This window comes from Calypte anna, chromosome 4A (assembly GCF_003957555.1).
Source record: "Calypte anna isolate BGI_N300 chromosome 4A, bCalAnn1_v1.p, whole genome shotgun sequence".
Taxonomy (NCBI): Eukaryota; Metazoa; Chordata; class Aves; order Apodiformes; family Trochilidae; genus Calypte; species Calypte anna.
The window spans coordinates 42,552,111-42,576,988 of NC_044248.1; the positions used below are offsets into that span (position 1 = coordinate 42,552,111).

General features: G+C 48.1%; 1 protein-coding gene across 1 annotated transcript in view; it reads left to right on the forward strand.

Moving 5' to 3' along the window:
- Positions 1–11,858: 11,858 nt before the first annotated feature.
- CXXC4 (CXXC finger protein 4) overlaps positions 11,859–24,878 on the forward strand; it is a gene marked incomplete at its 5' end in the record, with an annotated part of 94,043 nt that continues 81,023 nt past the window's right edge. The window contains one exon of the mRNA XM_030450323.1: positions 11,859–12,962. Coding sequence (XP_030306183.1) covers positions 11,859–12,962 — 1,104 coding nt within the window. The remainder of the gene's footprint in view (positions 12,963–24,878) is intronic.

Below are 24,878 nucleotides of genomic sequence, written 5' to 3' on the forward strand. Positions count from 1 at the left end.
TGTGCTTTGGAAACCTCTTTTTTCCTCTGCACTCTGTCTTACATCATCTGATGCACTTGCCTCCTCACTGAGAATGGATCATTGGAGCACTCTGGGTTGGACTCATCTTGTCTGATTTTCCCTTTTAACACATAAATCTGAGTTGAGGGAAATGGATAAAAATCTTTAAAATGCTTTTCAGACCTATCTGTGGCCTGTACTCTAAAGAGGATTATGTTATTGACAGCTCAACTCTGGTCTGCCACAGGGCAAGCAGCTGGGCACCGCACATATGTAAATGTACATATGTGTATGCAGGTATTCATTCTGGATCCTACCCTGGGATGCAAAAATCATTTGGAAACTTCCAGTGGTTTGTTAGGAAAAAATGAATGGGTTTGTTGAGTCGGATCAAACCCAGAAGAAGGTGAAACAAAGTGATGGTGCTGAAGTGATTGCTGTGGGGTGGGGTGGCCAAAAAAGAAAATCAGCCAAAGGGGAACTGGGGACTCAATTCTGGAGGCTTAGGACAGGCATATTTAAGCATGGGGTGCAAATATTATCTGTAGACTCATATGTCACACTGGAACAAGCAGGATGCAGAGAGAGATTTGAAATATGAAAGATGAGTAACCCTAAAATCCCTAAATATAAAAAGACATTTATCATTGGTGCAGCAGGAAGTGAACCACAGTAATTCAGGTAGAACTATACACAGTGCTGAATTTCATATGGTGGGAAAATGTTGGGAGCTTAATACTCCAGTCAGTGTGTGAAAACAGACATTCCTTGAAGGTCCATTTCTTTTTTCATCCTCTGCAGATCTGCTGCAAGTCCCTTGTTTGACAGTCACAACATGGCAGGGATGGGAAGCTGAAGTGTTCCTGGTTCCTTGAACTTTCTTCTTTGTCCACAATGTACAGTGGTGGGATTTACCAGCTGAGATTCTTCAGACAGAAGGAGGGGAGCAACAAAAAGGTAATTCTGAAGCTGACTTCACCCAGAGAAAAAGGCTAAAAAGCTCCAGTCTTGAAAGTCAAAATATGTAGAAGCATTCCCAAAGGATACTGATTCAGAATGAGACTAATGTACCATTTCACCTACAAGCTTATGTGAGACTTAAATGATACGCAGTAGAAACTCTCTCTGAAGATACACAAAGCTCTGAAACTTGCAATGTGAATTGAAAGGTACATGGAGACATTCGTATTTTTGAGATAAACATTTATTGGTGTTTTCTGTACCTTGCTTTTTAAAGATGCAAAATCAATACCTTCTTTAGGCCACTGTTTATTCAGTCATCGTAGTGCTTGTACAATAACAGAGACATTTAAAGAATCATAACACCTGCAATTTGTCTAGAAGGACTGAAAGAAAATAATGTATTGTTAAACAAAATTATCAGTGTCTGAGGTCTTTGACAACTGTAAAAACAACACCCTTTCAGAGGGAGCACTATTAAATAATTTTTAATTTGCAGTAATAGTGGGGTTCAGGTTCCCTAACAATCCTGTGAGAACAGCCACAAAAATATTGAGAGAACATTTATTTTGTGGCAGTACTAATCCTAGGTGACAGACAGTGTTCTCAAGGCTTTTTTTGCTGACAAAGAAAACAATAATACATCCTCATAAATAGCTGTATAATGACTGCAATCTGCAGAACCCAAAGTCATTAAAAAAAACCACACCAAACATTCAGATAATACAGTCTTCACTCTTTCTGAAAGATTCCTTATCATGACTTTTACATTTTGATTCAGCCAGATGCCAACAAATTTGGAGGAATCTATTCTTTAAAATCTGAGAGCAAATTACAAGCAGAAGCCAGCAGCAAAATAACAAAAGTGCAGTTTGCTATAACTTGAGAAATAATTACCAGACCCCGTCTGCGTCTTTACTTTCTCCATGTTTGGTTTGATTTTTTTTTTCTGGAGACCAGGACCATCATTCCCATGCAGATGCCAGGGCACAGCTCCTTACTCTGGACAGGGCTTGGTACTGGGGACTGTGGATCCTCACCATTTTAATATGCCAACCAGCACTCCTTGGGACTGCAGGAGACTGGCATAGCCTCTGGTTTAATCTCAAAAAGCATCATTTGGCCCTCAGGACATTAAATACTGCTGACCTCTCATAAGTCTGCCCCACGTCTTGTGATCAGGGACAAGAAATGAACATCATGCTCAAATTAGCATTCTTCTGGGTCACGACCCCATTAGAACTGGCATAAACAAAAGCAAGTTCCTCTTCCCACCTCCCAGGTTCCTCCTAGGATGGTTGTGGCCATAAAACAAAGATGATTAAAAAGGACTTTGGTATTAATGATTTGAGTGTATGTTAAAGTAATCAGATAATGGCTGTATCAGCTTTCATTAGAAGTCTCAAGAAACCCATCTTTGCCATGCATGATAAGCTAATTTCTTCTAAATACTTTGACAGCATTGATGATTAAAGCCTTAAGTTTCACTTTATCTGTAAGGGCAATTGGCTTTTTGGTCAGTTTATTGCTTTGTGTAACAGCAAACCTGAACATGAAATGAGCTTGAGAGGTGTTAAGGAAAACTCTGCAACCTGAGTAATGTTGACATTAAAGTATTTTAATAGATTGTATCTATTATATACATAAATAAATATACATATATATACTTACAATCCCTATATAAAAGAACTAACCTCAGTTAATCTCAGTTTTCAGCTATGATGTCTTGGGTCACTAAGTACCAAGAGTAATAAAATAATAACATCAGTTACCAAAGGCATTTCTGTCATCCTGCTTGGAAGGCTCTGCAACTTGGAATCAAGTGGATCCAGTGGAGCTGGGATAACAGGCAGAATTCCAAGACCAAAGGTATAGTGGTTCTTGTTTCAGTTGCTTGGTAGTATCTCCTGTCTGTTTTAACAAGCTCTCTATACTCAGGGCCTTGCTGCTGCTCTTCTGCAGATGCAGGGTAAAGCAGGTGTGCATCTGCTCAAAGGGGCTAAAATTACCCCCATAAAGGGCTGCAGCACCAGCTGAAAGGTAACCATCATTCAGAGCACGTAGTAAGGTGTGCAGGGAATGGGCTGGCAGGCCAGCATGTGAGGGAGAGGTGAGAGGGCTTCCTCTGGGGGCTCATCTAGGTAGCACAGCACCAGCTACCATAATAACAACTCTCTGCCTGGCAGGAGAGAGCAGCTTAAAATATTGGTGTGACTGGAGGTTTGGACAGGACTGCACATGCGTGAGGAAGGGCAGCTGTCTGCTTGCAACATGAAAGTTTGCTCATGTGGTGCCTTCTGTGTTTTGTTCTACCCTGATTTCCCTGCTAAATCCTCACAATACAGCTTTATCCACATTTCTTCCAGTGCTCTTACCAGCTTGCTTTTCAATGTGTTCGTTCTTGTCCTTCCCCAGCCCACTGTCTCACATCTTGTCACTGTTTCTGGGGTGTGATCACAGAATCACAGGTTTGTCACAGTTGGAAAAGACCCCTAAGATCACAGAGTCCAACATGATGTATTCTTTTGACCACTCTAGAGCATCATTTCCCTTTCCCAACATCCTCTTGCTTGAACATCTCTCTTAGAGCCACAGCTCTAAGTAGGTGAATACTGAAAAGCACTCAGGGAACTTGGCTCATGAACTGATGGGAATTGGTATTACCTAAACCTCAGGAGTTGCCTTTTCTGTGAGACAATACCTGCTGCTGCTTGTCCTGCCTTACAAAGGAGATAAGTTGCAGTCACCCAGATGACAAACACTGTGCTGTCAGCATCCAGACACTTGTAGCATCTTTTAAACCCCCTGAGATGTGGAGCAGCCAGCTGGCCTCCACACCCTTATTCATCTGGAATACCTCTGAAATCAGAGAAAGAAACATTCTGGGGATACCAATGGAGGATCAGCAGTACTTCTGTGGGATCAGCCTTGAGTCCTGCACTGTGCAGCATGCGGAGTCCTGCGTTTATGCCTTCTGACAGTAATGCTGACAGCTGATTAACATGACCTCAGGGGACAGTAAGGAAAATGACCACCTGCTGCCTGCTGGTGCTTATTGCAAGTCAGAATGAGGGCCTGTGGAAGGGTAAGAGTGCTTCTGGTACTGAGTCTGTCCTTGAGTCATGAGTGGTTGTCATTCTTCCCAATAAAGCCTTAACCATAAATAATAGTATTGTGTGAAATCAAGTATGTGAAAAACACAGGCTTAGTCCAGATGAGCCTGAATCTTTAGCAATGAAAATGTGAGAATAGATGAGGGGAGCAGAGCATTTACAAACCTGGATGGTAAACTGTACGTGTACCTTTTGTCAGTGTGTGAGAACTGTAATAGTTATAGAATCTCTGACTCTTTCAGTGAGAGTGACCAAAGCTGTGCAACATCACAACAGAAAAGACTTCACTCTAGAGAAGAATCTCTCTCAGAATCTCCTCCTATAGAAATGACCTGAAGGAGATTTTTTTTTTTTAATGAGGTAGTAAAAAAAGTTTGTTTTACTGACTGTTTTGGTATCAATGCTCTCCCAGTCCAGTAGAACCTGAAAAAGCTTTCTGTGAGTATCTTGGGAATCCCAGAGCCAAAGTTTGGGCTCTTGATAGTGGTGTCAGCCTCTCAAAGAAGGAACTTTTAGTCCAAAGTGGTGACACTTGACAAACCAAGAAAATAAATGAAGACAGAACCTGAAAGAAAACCTGTCAGGTGGGCTGAACTAGCAGCAGTGATACAAACCTGGTTTGTGGGGGACATGCAAACCTTGGGAGAACAAATGCACCTTGTGAGTAGCTGCTCAGTATCCGCAGGGTAAAAGCCACTGTAGCTCCTCTCCATTAAAGGGCAGGTTTGTAAGAACCAGAAAGAAATAAAACTATGGCACTGGAGAATTGCTCATGGAGAGGCATCTAGAGATACTGAGGTGGTCTAAACAAACCCAGGGGTTCTTACTGGCCAGATCTTTGGACCTGCATTGCAGAGCTCTTGCCAACACCGAGGGCATGAGGACCACTGTGGCTTTTCTCTTCCTTAGGCACTGCTGTGTCTCAGCTGGCAATGTCCCACTGAAGGCAGAGTTGTGATGCTGGCTTGTGTCAGTCATGGATTGAGCCGTCTGGGAGGCAGCATGGTTGGAGACCAGGAACCTGGAGTCCTGCCTAGGAAGCAGCAGGAAAGCAGCTGCACTCGAAGTGGAATCAAACCAGATCCAAAGCAATGGGGATATTTCAGGTATGACAACCTTAAAAGAAAGATTGCTCTGCTGCATTGTTTCAGTAAATATTTGGAGGTGTCTGTAATGGGGATAATCACTGCATTTCCATTCAAACAAAAGGAAGGAGAGCAGTTCTCAATGAAAGTGGATGATAAGCAAGGCATTCTAATGGATGGCTTTAACCTTATTTTTGTGGGCAAATTACACATTACAGCAGTTCCCAGGTGTCTTTTCTTGCAGTACATAAAACCAGTTTGTGTCTGGTCTTTTTCTTTACTTGTACAAGAAGTCCAGAGTAGCTGGCAAGCAGCAAGGTGGGCATCTACATAGCACTGCTCGTAGTCAAAGGGTTGCAGTGCAGCTCAGAAGGGCTGGGTTTGTATCATGGCATTGCAAACAGGCAGCTTGCAGGTTAGATTGGAGCCCAGGTCCCAGAGACCCCATGGGATAATTTGTAGCTCAAAGGATGTTAAAAAGTTACAAGGGATTCCAGGGAGGACAAGTGCAGTTGCTGTGCATGGTGTGTTAGAGGTTTCCATTTGTCTCTACACTAATGAAACTTTAAAAAAAAAAAAAAAAGAACTTGGTTGGGAAACTGAGAAATATCTTCAGTTTACCTTCTGTCCCAGAAGGGGGGGACTGGACAGAGTTCCCACAATGACTGTTGCTAGAAGAAAGGCTATGCCAGAAATGTGGCTCTTGTAAAACCTACCACTTCCAGCACAATGTAGGTTATCCCCAAATGGGAAAGTGAGGGGAACAGAGGCAGCTGCTTCTCCAGTTCCCATCTGAAGTTCTTCTTGCAGAGATCCCTGCCCCAAGAGCAGCCTGGTCAGGACATGTGCTGGGAGCAGTAGAGCCCTGATGGTGGATTCATGGGCTTTAGGAACCTTAGGAAAACAGCACACAAAAGGAAAGAGTAATAATATTAGGAAAAAAAAAAAGACCTACCTAGCAGTCTGTAATGAACTGCTGCATTCCCCAAGGGCTTGATTCACCTCCTTTTTCTAATTCTGGTGCAGTGCTTACAATACTGATGGATCAGGGTAGGTTTAGGACTGCCAGTTTGTAGCTACACACAGAATGAACAAAAACAGAAAGTGAATTTCAGTTTGTTTCTTTTCTGTAGTTTTTTGCAACTTACTTTCAGAACAACCTCCCTATTTACAGGGTAGCTCTGATGTTCACAATGTTGCAACATACTGCTCTCCATTAATTCTTTCTATAAATGAAACAGGAATGGTTTCTGGATGAAAAAAGACAGCCTGTGATTTTTAACTTTCTGTCCCTCCCATCAAAACACAGATTATGGTGAAACAGACAATATGGAATTGCTTTCTTAAGACTCATCATGAGAACACTGTATGTGGAAGGTTGGCTATCTCACTGGTAAACACCTCTGCATTTTCCACTCTTCCCAGTCCTCCTCTGCTACCAGGCTCAGGGCAGACTGCAGGGTAAAACAGATTAATATCTGAAAACAAAAAAACCCCAAACCTCTAGTGAACAAAAGTTTTCAGAGAAAACCCATACAAATTGGATTCCATGCTTCTTCCCAAACACCTGAAAAGTGTGCAGAAGCAGAAAGTTTATATATAGCACTGCAATTTAATTCACATGACAAAAAATACATGAAACAGCCTTCCTTATGCATGAGAAAAGATTATCAGAGTTTTCCCCTTTTCCTCTTTTAGGTTATTAAAAATGTAACTCCTTCAAGAGTAATAAATTACCTTGGGAAGGATTGCTTTAGTGAGACCCAGGTCGTGATTAAAGGAAGTTTGGAGTTCAGGAGTCTGTGTTTGAAAAACATCCTCAGTGTTTGGAGTATGTGGGTTTTGACAACTAATTTGGGAGAAAAGTGGTAGGGAATGAACTTCAACAGGAAAAGCACTTGGGTTTTGTCACTTTGTGACATTACCAAAACATCATTTCCCCTCATTTGTGTTTTTCCCCCCAAGTTCATATTAAAATGTATCAAAACAGCAAAGACTTTGAAAAAGGCAGAAGTGTCATAAGGGATGGTGCTAGCTAGTCAGGAGGTTATGCTTTATTATGTAAATACATCTTTGGAGGTTTCTTAAAATTCATATCAGGTGGTTAGAGGCAGCCTATTAGTTTGATCAGTTGTACTGGTTCCAAAAAGAAGCATCCCAATCCAGAGCATAAATACCAGTGGTGTGACTTCTCAGTGATCAACCAGCTCCCTGATTGAGCACAACTGTTCCTCCTCTGTGCCAAACTGGTCTCACTTGTTGGAATATCAGCCATGAGGTTGCTGGTCTTTGCCAGATCTTGCTGCCAAAATCTGCCTTTTCTTACTGCTTCTGGGGAAAAAAAAAGTTCCTGTGGCACTTCCCTGCAGGTAATTCCTTAGCACTGAGCATGCCAAGCTTGAATTTAGATTGGAGCGGTGGGAAATAAAACTCCAGTCTGTGAAAAAAGCCTTCATTTACTCAGAGAGAAAGCCAATGAACTGGTACAACTTTCCCTTCTTTTTCTGTAATTTACAAATAGCTAAATTTATTTCCCTGGCAGAGACATCTATTCCTTCACTGCTTAGTGCCCACCCTGCCTGCACTGGGGGTGCTGCAGCAGTGCCTCTAGAAGTGCCAGTCCTCACTTTGGAGGTACCAAGAGGAGCTGGATGAAGAATTTGCAGCTCATAATTTATTCAGTGAATATAGGCCCTTCTCTGTGCTTGTAAGCACTCCAGGGAAGGCAGGTGGGTTCGGTGGTGTGGTTTGGTTTGGCTGTTTTTTTGTTTGTTTGGGGTTTTAGTTTATTTTGTGTGGGGTTTGTTTGTTTGTTGGCTTTTTTTTGACTCTTAGTTATTGAAATTCTTTAAGGAACTGCTCTGTGTTTGCATGCAAGACCCTGAATGTCAGAGGCTTGCTCAGAGAAGCGTTTTATATGTTGTGGGTGCCCATGGCACCTGCCCCGCACCGCCTGGGCTGTGGCACAAACCTCCTGGCAAGCGAACGACAAACACTGGCAAGGGGCTTCCAGCCACTGCCCAGACACTGGCCCAACATCCACGAGTCAGCTGGTTCCGTTCCGCCTAGAGACGCCTGAAGTCTGCAGCACCTCACACGCCTGCAAAAATAACTGTGGGAAAAGGGGCAGGATGGAGGGGGGGTGTAAATCATTAGGGATGCAAAGACGCGCTCGAAAAATTAAACGTTGCGGACCCGTGCGCTAAATGCGGGTGATAACCCCTTGTTCCAGAGCCTGCCGGGGCGGGGGACCCCCGCAAACTTCCCGAGGCACAAAGTTTCCCAGCGGTTCCGCGCTCTCCCGCGGGGAGGGTGAAAGGAGACAGCGGGCGGTGCGGCGGGGCTGGACGTGTGGTCCCCGCTCCACTCCCGCCCCTTCCCCGCTGCGGCGCGGCCACGGCCCCGCCCCCGCCGCCAGCCCCGCACCGGGCGGCCGCCCCGGGAAGGGGAGGAGGAGGAGAGGAAGGAGGAGGAAGGGGGGGACGGGGGCGTCCTCCCCTCGCTCCCGCTCCCCGTGCTTTGCCCCGACGCGGCCCGTGCGCGCCTCTCGGCGGCGGCGGGGGCGGCAGCGCTGGGAGGCTGCGGGTGTCCGCATCCCTGCGCTGCCTCACCTCGGCGGCGATCGCCCCGACGCTGCCACCGCCTCCCGCCCGCCCCCGCCCTCCCCTCCCCCGCACCACCACACACATACACGCGCGCACACACACACACACACGCACACACACACACGCATTCCCGGCGCCGTGTGCGAGGGCGGGCGGCGAGCAGCGCCGGCAGAGACCACCACACACACACACACACTCCCTCCCTCCCTCTCTCTGTGCCTGCTCCTTTCTCGCCCCCCCGCCGCCTCCCCTGCCCCCCTCCTCCTCCTCCTCCTTTCTCTGCAACGAGCTAGAGAGGGGGGGGGGGAAAAAGCCACTTACAGGTATTTGTTTAGTCGATCGGCGGCTTCATTTATCTCCCCCGGCCCCCCACCCTCCCCACCGCCCCTCGCAGTTTGTTTACAAGTATCAAAGTTGTAATTGAGGAGCTACCAAGGCACATCTGGATATTTTTCTTCTTCTTCTTCTTCTTCTTCTTGTTCTTCTTTGTGTTAGGGACTGATGTGCAACTAATTAAAGGCAGACAGGCTGGTAGCGTCTGCACTCTCAAGCCCCCCCAAATAAAGAGCTCGGTAAGTGACTGGTTTGCTTTCCCTCCCCTCCTCTCCTTTCTCCCCCTTTTCGTCGTGTTTGTTTTGTTATTTTTTTGTTTTGTTTTTACGGGGTGTGTGTTTTGTTTTGTTTTTTTTTTAATTTTATGTTTTTGCCTGGGGCTTTCTTTTTTTTCCCCTCTGGGATCGTAAAAGTAGATTAATGCTAGACTTGGGCAATGAAAGGCGCCGCTATATTAATTTATTAATTAATCTGCACCCGCCCCTCCTCCTGAATGTTAAATATGACCTTTGATCTTTCTGTCTTTGGCAGAGCAGACATGCAATATTGAACATGTACAGTCACATTCGGCTTAAGCAGGGACAGAACAGTGAAGCCTGGCTAGAAATTTTCTATTTATTTATTTCATTCGTGGAAATGAGGGCGATAGTTTGGAAAGGAGGTGGAGAAATCAATAACTGCGTCTCGGGTACCCTTTTCATGCTCCGGAGATGCATCGATTAAACAATAATGACCCGGTTGGTGGGCACCATCATTTTCTCACTCCTGGTGGCAATAAAGCCCGGGAGAGGGCTGCGGGAAGAGCAAGGTGGCCAGCTTTTTGTGGAGAGAAGCCACTGTAACGCTGGGGGGGGAAGAGGGCAAGAAGATGCGTCTGTTCCTTGACTTCTGGCACAAACGGCTGAACGCTAACGTTTTATTCCCTACCAGATGCGTGGCTTTCCTACACATGGCTGGCAAAACTAGTTTTATTGAGTAGTTGTTATCGAGGACATGCAGATAGGTTTGCCTTTCTGGAAACGGGAGGTTTGGTGTATTGGTTTTTTTGGTGTTTTTGTGGGGTTTTTTTTTTGCTATATACAAATCCTTCGCATCCCTCCACAAGACGACGCTTAGCCTAGAGCTTTCCGGGGCAGCCTTTGTATTGCCACCAGACCTCGGAAGGCAGCGACAGCCTGGGTTTTTCCCTGACGTGGAAGCACAGAGGTGGCTCCCGCGGGCGCGGGATTTTTTTTTTTTTTTTTTTTTTCCGAGAGAAAGACGCCTGCCAGTCCCCAACGCAGCCAAGGGGTGAGGTTTCTTCTATAGATTTAAGCTTCCTTCATCTGGATTTGTTTACATAAAGCCCGCTTTTTAGTACACGACGTCGGGAGAAGACGAAGTTTTTGCACTCGGTAGGTTGGGCTGCAAACGGTTCATCAATCTAATTACGAGCGTAATTACCGTAATTGATAACCATTTTGAACTAAACATACCGGAGTCTGGAAACTAGACGTAGCCCCACGAGTGTCTCCGAAGTGAACGTTTCTGGTCGGTATCGGTATCGGAAAAAATATATGCTGGAAATATCTAAAGTATTCAGGTAGAGCATCTGGAAAACAAAGAGGCAGTGTTCATAAACTGAGGGCTTTTTAAGTTACGCTTATGTTTTGCCTTAGTTCGCGCAGGCTGCCATAAGACACCTTCCTCACTGCCGTAAACTAAAATACTCCCCTTCATCTCCCGGGGAGTGGGGAGGGGGGCGGTGGGAAACAACCCCCTTACCTTACCCTCCTCTTAAACTTTGCTAACCCCGAGGCAGAGCCATCTTTCCCCGCCGAGGGCTGGCTCTCAGGTATAGCGATGTGCCCTCCCGACCCTTCCCAGGTTGTGTCTCCCGCGAAGCCCCCTGCCCCACAGAGGGGCTGTCCCCGCGTCTCTCTCTCTGTGTCCCCCGCGGCCCTCGCTGCGTAGCCTCCGCCGGCGGTGGCGGGGAATCCTCCTGAGAAGCTGGGATAAATACTCGGTCTTTAGTACAGCTGCAGGCGCCGGGATTGCAAGCTGTGAAATTGCCTGCCTTAAGTATTTTATTTTATTACTATTTTATTTTTAACCAAGCCCCAGTTTTTTCCCGCGGCCCCCTCAATCACCTCCCATCGGCGGGGAGAGCCGGGGGGGCCGGTGCTACCGCGACCAGCGCCCGGCGGAGCCAGCTGTGCCGGCAGGCAGCTAATGACCGCCGGGCACAGAAGGACACCGTGGCAGCTGGCGGCTCCCGTCCCCGGCCTCCCTCTTTTTTTTTTTTTTTTTTTTTTTTTTTTCCCCCAGTCCTTTTATTTATTTTTTTTTACCCTGCTTTCTTTTAATTTTCCCCGTTGGAGATGGTAGGTGGGCAGCTCCGGCTCTCCATGCCTTGTGTTGTCCCCGTTGCCCTCTCGTAGCGCCACCGGTTTGCCCCGGGATCGGGTTTGCTCTGCTTGGGTCGCCCCCTCAAGTCCTCTGCCCCCCAGGGGCTGCGGCGTGTGCCCTCCACTCGCGTCTCCCGTCCCCCCCGGTGGCCGCTGGTGGCCATTAGCGTCTCCCCCATCGCGCGCACTCCCTCGGAAATGACTTTCTGTGTTTCAGCTACGGCAGCTCCCATGAGGATGCAGGAGGAGCGGCTGCCCGACCAGGCATCCACGGCGGGAATGCGCCCAGAGGAGGAGGATTAAGCGACCCCCCCCCCCCCCCCTTTGCCCCGTCCCTCGCCCCCCATCCCCCCGCCCCATCCCTCCCCGCCGTCCCCTTCGGCCACCATGAACACCAACGTGTGCGTGGAGAGCGGCCCCAACCCCGAGGCGCCGGGGCTGCCCAAGGACAGCCACCTGCCCGAGGGGGCCCTCAACAGCCTTGTGGATTACAACTCGGAGATGGAGAGGTACCGCTCCTTCGCCACCTTCTACAAGACCAACGGCGGCGCCTTCCCCCAGGCGGCCAAGATCGCCCGCATCACCACCCCCATCTTCCCCAGCGCCGCCGCCGCTGCCGCCGCCCGCATCGGCATGTCCCCCTGGAACTGCGACACCGCCACGGCCGCCGCCGCCACCGCCATGCTCTGGGGCAGCGGCGGCGGCGGCGCGGCGGGAGGTGCGAGGAAGCCCTCCTCCTCCTCCTCTTCCTCCTCCTCCGCCGCCGCTGCCGCCGCTGCCTCCGCCTCCGCGGCCGCCGCCGCCGCCTCCTCGCTGCACGCCGGCAGGGGCGGCATGCACCACCGGAGCGACTCGCAGCGGCTGGGCAAGCCCGGCTGCCCGCCGGCCGAGCAGCCCGCCCTGCCCATGGCGAACGGCAACTTCCTCTCCACCCTCTCCCCCGAGCACTGCCGGCCGCTGGCCGGCGAGTGTATGAACAAGCTCAAGTGCGGCGCCGCCGAAGCCGAGATCATGAACCTCCCCGAACGAGTCGGTACTTTCTCGGCCATCCCGGCGCTGGGCGGCCTCTCCCTGCCCCCCGGGGTCATCGTCATGACGGCTCTGCACTCCCCCGCCGCGGCTTCGGCCGCCGTTACAGACAGCGCCTTCCAAATCGCCAACCTGGCGGACTGCCCGCAGAGCCACGCCTCGGCCTCGCCCGCCTCCGCCCTGGGCGCCGCGGCCGGCGCGGGGGGCGGTGGAGGCGGCGGTGGCGGAGGAGGTGGCGGCGGCGGAGGGGGGGCCGGCGGCGGAGGGGCCGGGGCCGGGGCGGGCAACCCCGCCAAGAAGAAGCGGAAACGCTGCGGGGTGTGCGTGCCCTGCAAGCGGCTCATCAACTGTGGAGTCTGCAGCAGTTGCAGGAACCGCAAAACGGGACACCAGATCTGCAAATTTAGGAAATGTGAAGAGCTTAAGAAAAAACCGGGCACTTCGCTAGAGGTCAGAGGAGATGATTTCTTTTTCCCCAGCCTCCCGCCGTCCCTCCTCAACCCCCTGCCCCCTCCCCTCCAGTGCTTCTTGTCTAGCTTCAAGATGCAGCATCCCTTTTCCGAGGCCTCCTTCAGGCTCTGAGGGTGCCCCCAGCCGCGGGCGCGGCCCCCCGCGGGCGTTGCCCGCCGCCCGCCCTCTCTCCGCCCCGCAGGGAAGAGAAACGCCGCCCCCCGCGGCTCCCCGCCGAGCCGGGCGCTGCCCGCGGCCGCCGGCCCCGCCGAGGAGGGACGGAGGAGGGCGAGCGGGCAGCCGGGTCCTAGAGCCGTCCCCGGTGCCGGTCCGGCCGCTGAGACCCGGAGGCCGGCCCGGGGGGTACCGGCCGCCGCCCCCGCCAGCCCGTGGCTGTTTCGAGACGCTGCTCGCCTGGTTTACCTGCTGTGCTGTTGCTCTAAGACTGCTGGCTGTCTCTGGTTTCATCTTCTTCATTTTGTTTTTTCTTAATGGCGATCATGACGATTCGGGCCGGTTTGTAGGGACGGGGAGGTGGGAAAGGGAAAGTTTTAGCTGGACGCCTGGCTCCCGCCGTCGGAAGTTCAGGGGAAGGTAATGGCGAGTTCATCTCCAGGGTGACCTGTAGCAGTTTGCCAAAGACAGACGGCGGGCCATAGAGCCTGGCAGTCGGTGAAACGTGCCCAAGTAATCTCTTTGGCAATGTCTTTCATGAAATAACCCACTCCTGGTGTACAAAACACAATGGAAAAAATAGCACAGGTACGACCAAACTGTTTGCTGACTGAACTGTACATACGGTTGTTTTCACTATGTGTCCTCAGAACTGACAATGTATTGCATTTCCCAAAGCTGTAAGGCCAGGTTTTCAGGTTTGCTCGATGCTGTAGGAGAGACAGGCAGATCCCATGTCACCCACATTTCGGTTCATGTATTGGGGATGACAGACAATAAGAACAGAACTACACAACTGGGAGGAACATGGCAAAGGGTTGATACTGTTAGGTGAAGGAAACAAGTGAGAGGAAAGACTAGTAATCATACTCAGTAATCATACTTAATCCCTTCTCATTATTAAAATTACAGTGTTGCTGGTTAGCCACATTGATATTGGATGCATCTGGAAGTGATGAGGATGATGGATTTAGTACAGAGGGGTAGTGTGTGCTGGGTGACATCAAGATTTGTAGCCACAGAAATTGGCAACAAAGTGAGGAACTGCAGTTTCCCTCTGTTTCAGTGTGTGTGTGTTTATTTATACAGAGCAGGGTATTCCCTAACACATTGCTTGCAGAAGTTGTCTTGGAGAAGAGGTGGGATGAGGGATTCCAGGGAAAAGCAATACCAAGAGCCCATTAATTTAACCACGTTAAATAAATGGAGATCATGGTGTTGGTATCCATGCTGCCATGGGATGAAAGCAACATTTGGGGGTTTAATCCACATTTGGCTGATACCATTAACTATCTCTTAAGTCTCATCCAGCCGATTAATAACAAGTTAATTCCTTCTTGCAAGAGTGAACTGTCCTTGCTGAAAGTTTGATTGCTAGCTCTGCAGCCTCTTAGCTGCTGTTTTTCCATTTGGTTGTGGGGGGTTTTTTGTTTGTGTTTGGTTTTTCTGGGTTTGGGGGGTTTGAGTGTATGGTGACCCAGCATCACTAATGCAAAACACAGGATGGACTTCCCAGGTGCTAGAAACTGGATTTGGTTTTCAGCTCTTGGTTTTCTCAATAATATGCCTTTGTTGGTTTTGCAGCAAGTTCACAAAGAAGATACTTAATGCCCCAGTCTGTTGTAATCCTGGTGGATTATAAGGCTGAGAACAGCCTAAAAGAGACTGCTCTGGACCAGAGTAGTGGAGAATCTCCCCTGTCCCACTCCCACCCAGCCCCAGGGGTGCCTTTGTGTGCCAGGTTCCCTCATTAAGCTTGCAAACCAGCAGGCTGCTGGGATTTAATGTTTGTGATAAATGATAGGTTCTGATGGCTTATCGATTTGTGCAGAAAGTGAGCTATCTCTGGAAAAAACGAATTTGTGTGTTATCAGATCTTCCTCTGGGTTTGTGTGCATCTCTGAGACCATTTCCAGAACTTCCTCACTCCTGACAGAGGTGTTTGACAGCCTTAAAAACTGCTCAGGCGTGTTATGAGAATACTGCCCGTTAAAATTGTTTAACCACTGTGACTAGTAAAAACCATGGTTTTATTAGCCACTTGTGTACTCTTAGAACCACCTGCCTTCCCTTCTTTTCTTCATTCTCCCTCTCCCCCCCCCCCTGTTTGTGCTTCGTCAGACACGTAAACACAAAAGCTCCTCTGCTGCTTTCCTGTGACCTGAAGGAAAGGGGTTTCTCTTCCCAGCGGTGGACATGTCAGTAGGGCATTGCTTCCCTGCAGGCATTGGCCCAACACAAAGTTTGTCACAGGATGTGGTTAATTTCTGGACAGAAACGTGGCTTTTCAGTAGGAGAGGGAGAATGCCCCCAAACTGAGTAACTTTCTTCTATGGCTGCTTTCTGTGTGTGTCTTCTTTGTTTTCTTTTCACGGCAGCAGCCGTGGCTGTGGGTGGGCGAGTGTGGCTCCCTTGGACTCAGCTTCTGGAGTTCATTTGGCCTCTTGGGGAGAAGCAGCAGCTCTGGGTGGGTGATCCCCTGTCACCTCCCTGGGCATGGTCCCAAGGAAACACAACAAGGACCGAGGGGCTCACATTCCAGTACACGCTTGTAAAATCTGTGAAATGCACTCAACAGTGGCTCTGAGTTGTGGAGATGATTCAAGGCAGTGGGTGGAACTGTGTTTAAAAGTGAAATAAACAAAAAAATGGGAATAATAACAATAAACAGTAAACTGGCTGATCCCACAGAAACCATTTCTCTCTTTTTCCTTTAAATCTCTCTTCTACTGGTGCAATGAAAGTGTAGGATATAACTCTCAAGGTTAGTACATGGAGTTGAAGACAGGTTCACATGAATGCTCTCCACTCCCTGACCCTTGCATTCTTAATGGAATGCTTCTCTCCCAGCATTTTTTTTTAAACACTTGGATTATTTTTTCCAATTTTTCTTGTACTATTTTCACCTTGAAAGCATCCCAATGCTCTAGTATTTTTCATAGGATGTTATTATTACTCGGAAATTTTATGTACGGTAATAATAAATCTATAAAAATCAGATTGACGTCACCTTGCACGCTGCCTACTTGTGTATGTATATTTTGTGTTCATTCAGATTTACAGCCAGTTTAAAGAGACATAATCTTTACTTGCCCACAGAGACCACTTCTCTTCCTCTGATTGGTATAGGCATCTATAACTTATGCTGCAGGGTATAAAGATTAGGAGCTTGGCATTGCTTTACGTCCCCCTCCTCTTTGAAGGAAACCATCCCAATTTGGCATCTCATGGATCTCAGTTGCCCCACTCCTTGTTTTCATCAGTGTGGGTGCGAAGTCAGGCAGGAGGGCTGACTTGCATTGGCAGGGACTGGAGGGTTCATCCCAAATGTTGTGGAGTATCTGCTGTCTGGGAGTGCTGTTATCATAATTGGTGGCACTGGCTTTATTCCTAACAGCTGCGCTAATTGATATCCGCGTGATTAAAGCCAACGCTTTGCATCCCGACCTGGAACAGTCAATACCAGCATCCAATTCCCAGGCACCTCGCTGAGCAGCATTTGAAGCCAGCAGGAGCCTGAGGTGGCCTTTGCCAGGGATAGGTTGGTGGTGATTGATTCCAGCAAGAGCAGCGTCTGATCCGGAAAATCTTCATGCCATCTGGCAGTGCCACGGGGGGAGAGAGGCGGCGCTGGCAGCCTCCGAGCTTGTGCTTGGTGCTGGGAAGGGAGGGATGCTGAGCTCTGTGGATAGAGGTCAATTAGCAGGGGCCTCAGAGGAAGTAATTTCCCTGCCCTCTGTCTGGCTGGAAATGGTGTGCCTAAGTTAAGTGATGGTGCCGTGGAACTGAGCAGCGTGGGGGGGAACTGGGAAGCTTGGTAAGGAGCAGGCAGCTAATGTGGTCCAAGCAACTAACAGGGGAAGGGAAGGAAAAGCCACCTTGTAGCCAGTGTTGCTGTTCTTCGCTGCAGTGCTGCTGTATGGCAGAGTTTCTCACATCTCTACCACTGCCTCGTGGCCCTCCATCTGGCCAAGGCTCCCTGTGTGTTAAACACCATGGAAATGGGCAAAAAAGCAGTCCCTGTGCCCAGGTGTTTATAACTGGAGCAAGATCCAGTCTGTCCCGAGCACAGCTCACATTGGCTATTAGCTATAAAGCCTTGGTTGGCCCTGAATGATGGGTTTTCTTTTTCCTCTCTGCTTCTTATGCATGTCCATTGCACTCTTGTTTTCCCATTCCCAGGCCTGAGCCTACAGGGAGGGTGCCTGGCACTGGAACTGACTGCTGGCACTGTACCAAAGCCCTCCTCAGATGACTGCATCCCTGTCCCTTGGGGCTGCTTCTGACAGGGTGCAGAGTCCTCCAGTGATGGTGTTGGCAGGAAGTAGAGGAGGCAAGAGGCAGGGCAAGACTTGACCTTTATTGAGCATTTTCCAACAGTTTTTGTCCTTTTCATCTGGATTCTATACATCTGTGATAAATGTGTTCAGCAATGAGTTTTTCCTTTTGACTCCTGGAGGTTCTTGGGGACGGCACAAGGTCTCCTGCTGCCACCTCCAGCAGAGCCCAGAGCAGCTGCAGGAGTCCGTGCACACCAGGGCCTCATCTCTGCTTCTTGGAAATCTCATTCAAGCTGTTTGACCCTCTGCCTTAGGGTCACATCTTGCATTTCCTCCTGTGATACTTACAAATCAAAGAAAGTACCCAAAGCCCATGATGTAGCCATTTGATTTAGAATATACATTATATAAACTGTTGTTTGATACAGTGGAGTTTGTTAAAAAGGGGGAATTTTAATTTTTTTTCCCTCCCAAATGAAGTTTCTCCTGCCTAAGGGAATCTCTTAGTGGTGCAATTCAGTACTGAAAGGAACAGAATTTCAAAGAATTTGGAAAAATTGTTGGACAGTCAGTGGCCTCTTATACAAACACTGCTTTATACTTGCTTTGGAAATGGCTTGCTTTAAATCATTGAACTGTGATTGTTTGCCAGTGAAATTGGCTGGATGGTAAGAGAGGTTAACTGGTTGTGGTGGTTCCACAATTTGATTGCACTGAATAGTTCTTTGCACATTTTTCTCAGTACTCATATGGGTTATACAGTTGGGGCATCAGGTTTCTGTGCTGGACTTTGATTGGTTAGTCTGGTTTTTTAAGCTGACATAAGGAAAGCTCTGTGTATTGTTTAGGCTGGATAAATTGCATGTGTTGTGAGAAAGATGATGAATGAAGCCTTTTTTTTTTTTTTTTTCCTGGACTGGTAATTAGCATAATAAGTGCTTTTTCTCTTTTTTTTCCCAAATGGTTGAAGCCACCTTTTACTACCTGTTTTCAGTTGGAGGTGCATAGAACCATCATGGCTTAGGACTCCCATGCATGCTATGGCATTTTTGGAAATTCTTACCAATTCTGTGTTTGTACAAACTGTTGTGGGCTATAAACATCCCATCTTGTTCATATTGGAAGACTTATTTAATCTGGTAGATAAGTGAATATCGTGTTATATACCATAAATTCAGGGTGGGAGCAGTACCTAACAGTGCCAATTTTTGTCTGCCTGTTCATGTACGTTTGTATTATTGCTTTTTTTTGGGCCACTTTCCATGCAATTCTCTTTGCTAGGTGGACACCTGACACCTTTACTGAAGTCAGGGAAGACCTTGCTCACTTGGACCATGACTTAGGATGTCAGAAAATTATTCCTTTTGAAGAGCAACATCTTAATGCTGTGGTTTTGGTTGCAAACAAACTGTGCTTTAGGGAGCTGAACCAAAGGTAGATACTAATTTCTGTGTTGTGCATCTGAGAACAGGTCCTTTCTAAATATCCTAAAAAATCTCCATCTGTAGAAAGAAAACTAGTAGTTTTCTGACTCTTCAAATGCATGTATTTTGAAGGTTGGGCTTGGTGGAATCTTTCTAAGCATTGAAGCTTCACCAAATTCAGCATAATCCTTCCCATCACTGCCTGCAGCGGGAGGTGGCTGCTGAATTGCACAGAGCAATGGGGAAGAGCTTCAGGATAAGCTTTTTGGGTGTAGCCAAGTGAGTCAGGAGCAGTAAGAACATAACTCATGTCACCGTAAGAAAATCATCCCTGGGACTTGGCCTTGGTTGCTAACAAGTCCTGAGTCACCAGCTGTGTGCTTAAAAATTGCCAGCAGGGATCATGTCTTCAGAGGGATACCAGCATCCAAAGAAGAGTGGATTTTTTGATAGCTCATCTACTTTGAGTGATCATAATGAACCACAATGTCTTGAAGCATATGGCTGCTTTTGACACTTTTTTTTGTTTGTTTTTTTTGTATTTGTGAGCCCAGCCTGCTGTGTCTCATCCTCTCTCTTCTTTTGGGTATCTTTATTGTTTTCTACAGTCATATCTTGTTCGGTCACATGCAGACACCTACTTTTTTTGTAGTTTTCCAGAGTTTCTATATTCCTTCCCATTTAACCAGTCACTCAGTGCCAAGTGAGATAAGAGAATCTAAAAGGAACAAAGGCAGCCTGGATCATGCTGGATACTGCATTCTTGGTGGGCAGCAAACTCATCAGATGCCTTTCCCATGCTCACCATAGGGTTTTGTTCTTTGCTCTACTCAGCATTTTCCTTTGCCTCAGTCTCTGAAGTGTTTTAAAACTTTGCACCTTTCTGTTGTACTTCCATGCAGGATCACCATTAGCTGGTATCAGACTTCATGTGTCTAGGAGCTCTTTGTATAGAGATGAGAGACATTATTCAGTGGAGAAACAGTATTAGAATTGGAGGTGGAGGGAGGAACTTGAGAAACACCAGAAAATATTGGGAAATTCTGAGGAGTTCAGGTTGGATTTGAGAGAAGATATGAGGACTGAAGGAAGAGCTGCAGAGTCCCAAAGAGAGGAGGATGCAGAAGTTTTTGAGTGGTTGGTGCCTGCTCCTCCATAGGAGCAACTCATCTGCCATGGGCACTGGAGGTGATCTGCTGGCAGGAAGGGCACAGTGATAGTGCTGCAGGTAGCAGTGAGATCTGCTCTGGTGACAAGGACACAGAATGTGTCTGCTGCTATGAGCAGAAGGTTTGCCATTAGTAATTCAGGGGAGGCAGCTGAAGAGCTCACCAGTAACCATCTTCCCAGCAGTTCTACAGGGGAAGGCTGAGACTTTATACAGCAGAAGGGAACCTTGGTGAGGGTGAGCAGAGCTTTCCACGTGCCCTTGATGATAGGGGGCCCAGTTTCTTTAATTCATGTTTTCAGTTGACTAGAATTTATTGAGGGAATCTGGGTGTTTGGGGTGAGCATGTGGTACAGGAGGAGCTGCATGATCTGAACAAGTTGTTTGTGAGCTGAGGAAGTGATAAGGACACACATACAGACAGAGAAGCTGACAGCTGTGAAAGAGGGAGGGACTGCTTGCTAAGGAAAAGCTGAAAATGATGATTTTCGCAGGAGGAATGTTTGGGCTTAAAGAGTTTTCTTTGTTGGTGTGTACTGCCTGACCAAGGGAAGCTGGAGCATGATGACAGCACCCTGTCTGCACTCTGTTAGCATGAAGAATTTGCTCCATTGTCACAAAAGAAATATCCCCAAACAGCCATGGTTCAGTAAAATCCATCCTTCTGCACACCCTAACAGCTGGGAGGGGATGCAGAGGAGGAGCAGCAACCTTGGCAGTTACAGGATTGGAAGAGAGGTGAAGAGCTCTTGGCATCTGTGCAGGAGGTACAAAGAGGGCAGAGGGTGTTACTGGGGTGCAGCTGAAGAGGTGAGAAGTGGACAAAAGGAGAGGCAAGGAGTATGTGTTGTTAGATATCTGTTCTTCAAAATGAGTGGTGTCAGTCAAACAAAAGCTCTTGGTTTTAGAGTGAGCAAAAGAGGAGAAAATGTATTTGGATAGGTCATGGTTTGCCATCAGGGAGGGGGTGGGAAAGGACTTGATGACCCAAGCTTAGCAATGTTGTAAAAACTTGTTCCCTCTAAATCACCAGTACATCTGGGCTCTGGGAGGCAGTGATCACAGTTGATTGCTTGGAAGCTGATGTAAAAGAAATTGGAGGTCAAGGTCCAGAGGAGATGAGTGTGTCATGAATATTATCACTGAGATGGGTCTTAATTGTCATCCTTGAAAATTTCAGAGGATGTACCTTGGGGATGAATGGGGTTCAGAGCCATTTACAATCCCTTAATATTTTCCTCTCCAGTCAGGAGTTGCAGTAACCTGCAGCGTAAAAGTTTGCATTGCTTCTCCTCTCCCTGCATCTAGTCTGGCAATACTGGTGCTCAGTGGCTGTGAGAAAGCTGAGCTGCAACCTGATATGAGTCTTAGGCATTGCCTGAAAATACTCCCTCAGCCCAGGTAACTGACTGAAAGCTGCATTTGTGTGAATTCATTTTTCCTTCCCTTTTAAATTTTATTTTTTATTTTATTTTGCAAGTTTTGCAGAAGGAGAAACAAGCAAGCAGAAGCCGAGCATTTAATGGATATTTTTTTCACTGACTCTTTTTTATCAACAGCCTCTGAAAAATCCCGAAGGACAGAAGCAGTTAGCTAACCAATGAGGCATCATAGCTGATTTTAGGTCCCATGCAGGAGAAAAAAAGATGCTGAATCCCCAGCAGCTCTGGGGGAAATAGATTTAAATTTAGGTTTGGTGCTGAGAAACTTGCCTCCCCTCTGCTTGGAGACCAGTCTGTAAGAGATTACTGTACCCCAGGGCAGCAGTTTGGAGGATGATAGAGATGTCATCCAGTGTGCAAAGACTTGTACCACTGGATGATGAACCAGCAGGGATTTCTCATTAATGGAATGAATGTTAACAAGAATAATTCTGTTTTGTGAGCTTGTGTGTGGGGGAAGGATAAATGATAGGGACTGATGGATGATCTTCAGAGGGATTTGATTAGGGAGAAGGTGAATGGCAGTGTGTGTCTTAGAGAGGGGGAGGTGTGTGCACGTGGTGCATCCCTTGCAGAATGCAGGCACACGTCTAGTTGATAATGTCTGACAGAGGAGAGCCAAGGAGTAAGCAGGCAGGTCCAGGCTGGAAGCAGGAGCTGAGCTGTGATGTGGATATTTCCTTTCCTGTGTCTCTTGTGTTGCAGCATCTTAGATTTTATGTCGCATGGCGGTAATGAAGCTGCGTCCAAAAATGTCTCTCCAAAACTTTTCTCAGCAACAGAGGTTCCTGCTTTGTGCTAATAAAACATTTGTCTCTTTGATACTAATTCCCACAGTCAGTGCGGGAGCACTGAGTGACAGGTTTTCTGACCTGCTTAGCATCAGTGTCGGTTCTGAAGTAACAACACTGTGTTGGAACTTGGATGAGCCCTTCCCCAGCCCTGGAAAAGCAGGAGACAGGCCAGACCTATGGGTTGGGAGGCTGGGCAGGCAGAACCAACAGGAACAGTCCCTCATCCTGCCTGAGGGCCTTCAGATCCCACCAGAATGCAAATAATTAAAAAAAATTAAAAAGGCAAAATATTGACATAAGCTGAATAGGCACTCTAGTGGGGTCAGCAGCTCCATCCTCTGGCACAGGGGTAGCTGGGAAAAAAAAGAAACTAACCAAACCAAACAAAAAAAAACCCCAAACAAACTGACAATAAACCCAAGAAGGAGCTGCAAGAACTGCTCGGGTGTAGGGATGTGGAAAGAGAGGAAGAACTGTGAATCTCTTTGGCAGGGAGATACCAGAGACCCTCAGCCTGAAAACCCAAACCTCTGCTGTCTTTTTCCCTGCTGCCTTTGCCAGAAAGCCGTCAGCAGCCCCAGCCCGAGGCTGGAGCCCGGCCAGCTGGAACTGGACCGCAGGGCAGCAGACGGAGTTCCTGACCCCGGCTTTTCCCGGCGCTGCCAGGCACGCGTGAGCCGGCAGCCAGCGGGACAGCAGAGGTGGAGACTTGGCTCTGTCCCTCAGCTTGGTGGCCAAAAAAAAAAAGAGCTGCGCTGGCAGAAGGGAGGAGGCAGCGTGCTGAAAGGCGGCTGCAGCCAATTACCGGCAGCCTGGGAGCACGGAGGCAGAGATGCGTTCCTGTGTTCCTCCCCAGCCTGGGTACCAGGGATGCTGAGCGGCTCACGCCGCCCCCTTGGGGATTTTCCAGGCTTGATGGGGCAGCGTGTGAGCTGCTCAGCCGAAACCTGGCACGGTTGCGTTAGCTGTAGGTGGTCAGCAGCCTGGAGAGAGAGGCTCCATCACTAGCGCTGCCCGGGACTGAGCTGTTTGACAGCGTTAGTCTGGATTCCTTATGATTCCTGATCTGTAGTTGCCATCTGTTTTCCCCGGTGGTGGTATTATGCGTTTGTTTGTTTGTTTATTTATTTATATTTTCAGATTTTAAAAAGTGAAATTGTTTACCCCTTCCCCCAAATTTAATCTCGCGTATAAAGTGGAAAAAAAATTAATATATATATAATAAACCATGGTGTGTGCTGAATGTAAATGAGGGACATGCTCTCTTGTTCTTTCTCCTGTGGAGAAACACATTACTCCTCAGCCTAATCCTATTGATTTAGTTGGGGAGCTACTGTCTGCTGCTGCTGCCCAGTCCAAGCAGCAGGATCCAGTGGCAGGTCTCCATAACCATGGGCAGAAATCCTTTATTCCCAGATAGCCCCATGGAAATCTCCTGAGATTACCTCAGAGTGAGCTGTTTGAGGGCTTTCAAAACATGAACCCTGAATTAGGAGTGCATTAAAAAAAAAAAATCCTATTTGAGACACCCTGTGGCAGCAGCTTACTTTTGACTTGGTGGAGCTGGTGGCAGAGAAAGTCAAATGAGTTTCTTAGCCCGATATGTTCTAAATCTGGATTGTCTCAACGTGGCCTGAGAGATAATGCAGGACAAGTGGCAAAACAACTGCCAGCACGTAGATATGTGTCCTCCCAGGGCAAATAAAGCTGACTTTGAAAAGAAATGTTGATCTCATCCTTGTTGTGAAGAGAGACAGGCCCATAGTGCAGGTATGGGGAGAGATGTATTGATGTGGAAGCAGCCTCACCACCAAGCTTCTGACCCAGTGTCCCTGTCCCTTTTTATCTGCTAAGTCCTGAGAATAAGCTTGTTATTAGAGGACGTCTGCTACTACCTGATAACACGGGCAGCAAGGAGGAGGTGTGCCCAAACCAGGATGCTTCATCCGCCCACAGATGCTCCTGGCACCCTTGGTGTCAGCCTCATGGGACTCTCAGCCTGGTGGGACTCTCAGCATGATGGGACTCTCTGCATGCTTCCAGGGCAGGGAAAGGAGTGGCTGGGAGAAACCACCAAGTTCTGTGGTGTTTCTTCCCTTCTGCCTTTCTAGGAGATGCAGAGGTTTTCCCCAAAGCTCTTGCTGTGGGTGATAGATACTTATGAGCAGAACAAAGTAGCCCTGAGATACTTTCAAATGCCACTTTCTTCTCAAATGCCACTTTCTTCTCTTCTTTCTTCTGTGGCTGAGTACTTTGGCAAGTATGGAGGGGAGATAAGTGTCCAGGTGGTGTTCACTGATGGTAGAGCAAGCCATGCAGGGGAGGCAGCTGGGGTTCTTCATCCACAGCACTGGGCTGCCTCCTCCACTGGAGAGGATCCAACTGCAGGTCAGGAGATGGGACATCACCCTATGGATCAGGAGATGGCATCACTCTGTGGGGAAGGAGGTGGCATCACCCTGCAGGTCAGGAGATGTTGGGTGCTGATGCACTGCCCTGAGGTTGGGTCTGTACTGCCATGCATGTCCTGCTGCCCTGTGCTTCTCCTGGGGAAGGGTCTTTCCAGAGGGAAACTGTGGATGGGAAGTGAGTTTTGTAGCAGGTGGATTTGCAGCAGATTCTGCACTGTTCATG